Below are 4,631 nucleotides of genomic sequence, written 5' to 3'. Positions count from 1 at the left end.
CCAAGAGGACAAACCTGCTTCCAATGACCAAGAATTTCCCTGCGCATTTCTTTCAAACGTTTGGAAATCGCGGCGGCAGCAAGGGCGGCGACCTTGCGCTTTATTTTTTTGTTTTGGGGGGCGGGGATGGGGAAAGTGGTTGTTCAAAGTCGAGGGCGCAATTGAAGTGGCGGATAGGTGTGTGTTGGGGTGTACTTTGTGGGGCAAGCCGCTCCAAATCGCGGGTCCGGGTCCGCGCAGTTGGCTTCGTGGGCGCGGTGGCCGTCTCCGGCTCCGGCCCTGCGTGGGCGTGTCGGCGGGCGGTGCTGCCCGGCCCCGCGGATCGCGGATTGGGCGTGGGGAGGGAGCGAGGGCTGCTCGTTGCCAGAGAAAGTTTTGGGGAGGGTGGATATTTTTTTCTTCCCCCAGTGCGAGGAAAGGGGGTTTGGTTTGGGTTTGTTTTGTTTGCGCCGCTCCGCTCCTCGTCCGCTCGCTTTCTTCGTCTGGCCGTGCGTTCTGAGGACTTTTTAATTTTCGGGGCTATTTTTTTTCTCTTTTTTTTCGTCATTTTTTGGTGGTTGGCTCTCCCTCCTTGCCCCTCCGGGAAGTGCTCCACCAGCCGCCTCTCGCCCCGCCATCCCTCCCCATGCGCCTGGGGCCGCAGGAAGCTCCGCGGCGCGCACCCGGGAGCTGAGCTGCGGAGCGGCGCGTCCCCTCCTCGAGCAGGATGTACACGGCCGGGCTGGCTCCTTTCTACGCCTCCAACTTCAGCTTGTGGTCAGCGGCGTACTGCTCTGCATCGGGGCCGGCGGCCGGCGGCTGCTTTCCGCTGGACGCCGCGGCGGCGAAGAAGCCGTCCTTCTGCATCGCCGACATCCTCCACGCCGGCGGCGAGGCGGCGGCAGGAGCCGCCGACAGCCTGCCCGGAGGGCCCGGCACCGGGATGCCGGCCGCGCTGGGAGCCGTGCACCACGGCGGTCCCTTCCACGCCACGGCCTCTCCGCTCCGGCCCACGCCCGTCGTGGCCCCCGACGCCCCCGCCGCCGCCTTCCCGCCGCGCCTCTCGCCGCTCTCCGCCGCCTACCACCCGCACCACCACCGTGCCCCGCAGCACCGGTCCCCCGCGGCGGCGGCGGCGGCGGGCGGCGGAGGCGCCCCGGCCCCCGCCCGGCTGCCCGGCGGCCACACGCACGGCTCGGCGCCGGCGCCCGCCAGCAAGGACCTGAAATTCGGCATCGATCGCATTTTATCTGCGGAGTTTGACCCCAAAGTCAAGGAAGGCAACACGCTGAGAGGTAGAGAAATTGGCTTGTCCGCTTTCCCTGCTAACGCTCTCGGTGCTCTGTTACTTTTACTGTGATAAGCGACTACACCCGCGATTTGAAAACTTCTCAATCTAGTCGAGAAAAGAATTATTAAAAAAAAAAAAAAAAAGGGTTATAAATCGGAGTCTCTAACAGCTTTCAGTGAGCCACCGCCCCCCCCCTCCCCGCCCCGGCCTCCGCACGGCAGAGCCGGGGCGCAGGGCTTGCGTCCCTGGGAAAATAGCGATAGCGTGAAAATAGCGAGCGGAGCGCTCCGCACTTCCCGGAGCGGCCGGGGATTTCTGCCTCCCTGGGCACAGCCCGTTTTAAAGGCTTTCGCTGCAACCCATCTCCCCTCGCGGCCTGTAAACATCCTGACCAAGGGAGTAAATATGTCGGAGGATGTGTGACTGCCGGGGCACGGCCGCGTCGAGAGCCCCCGGGGGCGGGAGACGGCTGCTTGGAAGCCCCCCGAGCCCCTCCGACCGGGCACCCGCTCCGAATCATGCCGGGTTGTCGGTCTCGACCGCGGTGTAACAGAGCTCTCCTTGTTCCTGTGCTCGCAGATCTGACCTCCTTATTAACTACGAGCCGCCAAACTGGGGTTCATCTCCCCAACTTGCAGCCTTCCACCGGCCAGTTCTTCGCGTCTCTAGACCCCATTAACGAGGCCTCTGCTATCCTGGGTCCCTTAAACACAAACCCAAGGAGCTCAGTGCAGCACCAGTTTCAAGACACTTTTCCAGGTACATCTCGTCCCTCCTCGACCCTCCCGTGGCGCAGGGCCCTCCGTCCTGGAGCAGCCCCCTTCCTCCCGGAGGGACTCGCCAGGCAATTTTGCAAGGCCAGGGTGTGTGTATCGAGGTTCAGATTTTGGGTGAAAGCCGGGCTACGTGGGGGGGGGAAGGAAGAGCCAGCTAGGGCCTGATCTAGAGGACCTTCCCATCGAGTACAGGAGGAATAACCTGGGCCGAGAGAGAAGCAGCGGGGAGGGGGGAGAGGAAGAAATTCGGGTTCCAGACAGCTCCACCCGCACCCGAGACAGCACAAGCTGACAGGACACGTACCCATCGGGAAGGCAGGGCCACGCTGGCCCGGGCCCTCCCTGCACATCGCACTCCAACTCTTATTCGAATCGATTTAAGGCTCCCTTTCAGGCTGCGATATTAATAACGCCGTCTCCCCTTCTCTTCCCCCGCTTTTCTCTTCCCCTCCCCAGGTCCGTACGCAGTTCTAACCAAGGACACGCTGCCCCAGACGTACAAGAGGAAACGCTCCTGGTCCAGGGCTGTTTTTTCCAACCTGCAGAGGAAAGGTTTAGAAAAACGGTTCGAAATCCAGAAGTATGTCACCAAACCGGACAGGAAGCAACTGGCGGCGATGCTGGGGCTGACAGATGCTCAAGTAAGAACGGCTTCGGTTTTATTTCAAACCTTACATCCAGTTTAGATGGATACCAGAGGGCAGTGAGGTTTCAAAGTGTTTTCCCTTCCTTTATCATAAGTGGGGCTGTCTGAGGAGCTTCACCTCCCCCCGAGCATCTCTTGCGCCCAGGTTCCGCGGCATACCGCGGCCCGGTGCGGAGTTTTCGCCTGTATTTTGGCCACCGAGGAGCAGGCCGGGCGGAGAGATGAGCGGTGCCAGGGCAGACCATCAGTGTGCGCTTTACTGGAGCGCAATTTGCTGTAGGAGGCAGTTTAGGGCAAAGGAAGTAGAAGCGAAAACAGTATTCTTAATGTCCCCCTTTTTTCCTTTTTGTTTTTAATTTTTTTTGTTCTAAATCTTTCCTTGCGTTGTGAAATCCTTCGTTCTGAGGAAGTGAAAACACTTCTTCAAACGGAATCATTAAACGCCACTCTGTAATGATTCCACAATTGAGGGCCCGCAGCGCACAGAATTGTATAACGCTGTGGTTTCTTGAGCAAGATTTGGTTTCCTGGAAGAGGAAGTAGAAGGAGAGAGGAAAAAGCTCATCCAAACAAACAAATAAACAAACGCGGGGTGGAGTGTGTGTGGTATTTAAATACACATACTAGAAGGAGGAAAAAAACAAAAGAAAGCCCTTCAGTGGCGCAAGGATGTGGGCAGAGGGAGGGCAGGACGGTGCCTCCTTCTCTGCCCGCGTTGTCGGTGCCGGTGGAAGGGGCAGGGCCGGGCGCGGTGCGGGGCGCGGTGCGGGGCGCGCTGGGGCCGTGCCGCCTGTCTAAGGGCGGTGCGGCCGCAGGTGAAGGTGTGGTTCCAGAACCGGCGGATGAAGTGGCGGCACTCCAAGGAAGCTCAGGCCCAGAAGGACAAGGAGCCGCCGCCGGAGCCGGAGCCGGCGGCCCAGCGAGCCGGCGCACCGCCCGCCGCCCCCGGGGAGCCCCAGCACAGCCCCAGCGGCTCCGACGGCGACAGCGACAGCAGCGACGCCGAGTCCCTCGACATGGCCCCCAGCGACACGGAACGGACTGAGGGCGCCGAGCGGAGCCTGCCCGCTGCCGGGCTGGACAAGTCCTCCGGCAGCACCGGGCTGCCCTCGCCGCCGCCGCCCGCCGCCGCCAGCCCCGAGCCGCGGGGCGGCCTATAGTCGGGGCGGCCCGGGACCTGTGCGCTAATTTATCTCCCTTCCCCCGCCCCGGGAGCGCGGCAAGGCCGGCCAAGCACCGGCCCTGGCCCCGGCCCGCTCCCGCCTGTGGCCAGCGCCCGGCCCGGCCCGGGGCGAGGGGCCGAGGACTCAGGCGGAGCGGGGAGCCCCGGCCCGCGGCGGCAGAGCGGGAGGCGGCCGCCTTTCCCTCAGAGCTGCTCGCAGGAGACTGGGGGATCTCTTTTTTTATTTTTCCTTTTTAATTTTATTTTTTAATTCTCCGTTTCCCGCTCCTCGTTCTCTCCAAGGAAAATCCGAGCAAGGGACTGCGAGAATGCTCTCCGAAATCCCTACCTTCCCCCCCCAACCAATTTACAATGTGAAGTATTTTGCCAACGTCCTCATTGGTTGCAACTTGTTGCTTCTAATAATCCGGCCAAGAAATACTGCACTGACAAAATATATAAATATATATATATATATAACTCCTGTAAATAAAATGTTTGCTATGGTTTGTAGCCACGTCAGTCTGTTGACCAGGGGCAAGGGCTGGCGTGGCTGCCCCAGCTTCCTTCACCCTTCTCGAAGGCAGCAGCTGCCTCTCCTCGCCTCGGAGCCTCCCCAGGCAGCCTTCTCTTCTTTTATTTTTCTTTCTTTTTCTTTTATTTTTTCATTTTTATTTTTTCCCCAATGGAGGCAGTGACAAGGACTGGATTTGATGACGCAAAGTTGTGCTCCCGATGAGAATGTGTCCCAGTGACGCTCGTGGTCCCACATGTGCC

General features: G+C 60.3%; 1 protein-coding gene across 2 annotated transcripts; it reads left to right on the top strand.

The window, feature by feature from the left end:
• The first annotated feature begins 271 nt into the window (after positions 1-271).
• On the top strand, positions 272-4,367 carry HLX (H2.0 like homeobox). Of its 2 annotated transcripts, XM_014892244.2 has the most exons (4): positions 351-1,274; positions 1,850-2,029; positions 2,503-2,687; positions 3,508-4,367. In XM_014892244.2, exons 1-4 carry the CDS (start codon positions 707-709, stop codon positions 3,850-3,852), a joined length of 1,278 nt encoding a protein of 425 aa, XP_014747730.2. In that variant the 5' UTR covers positions 351-706; the 3' UTR covers positions 3,853-4,367. The 2 variants fall into 2 exon arrangements, with proteins under 2 accessions (XP_088017278.1, XP_014747730.2); XM_088161152.1 differs by lacking the exon at positions 1,850-2,029 and having other exon boundaries at positions 272-1,274.
• The last annotated feature ends 264 nt before the right edge of the window (positions 4,368-4,631 follow it).

The sequence above is a fragment of the Sturnus vulgaris genome, chromosome 3 (assembly GCF_052056855.1).
Source record: "Sturnus vulgaris isolate bStuVul1 chromosome 3, bStuVul1.hap1, whole genome shotgun sequence".
In the NCBI taxonomy this organism is placed as follows: domain Eukaryota; kingdom Metazoa; phylum Chordata; class Aves; order Passeriformes; family Sturnidae; genus Sturnus; species Sturnus vulgaris.
This window is presented reverse-complemented; position numbering and strand designations above follow the sequence as displayed.

What these genes read in the sequence shown, in the direction of transcription:
- HLX (XM_014892244.2), top strand. Translation starts at nt 707, where the DNA reads ATGTACACGGCCGGGCTGGCTCCTTTCTACGCCTCCAACTTCAGCTTG. An exon ending in GTTTCAAGACACTTTTCCAG is followed by an intron (nt 2,030 to 2,502) that starts GTACATCTCGTC and finishes TCCCCTCCCCAG; the next exon opens with GTCCGTACGCAGTTCTAACC. An exon ending in TGGGGCTGACAGATGCTCAA is followed by an intron (nt 2,688 to 3,507) that starts GTAAGAACGGCT and finishes GTGCGGCCGCAG; the next exon opens with GTGAAGGTGTGGTTCCAGAA.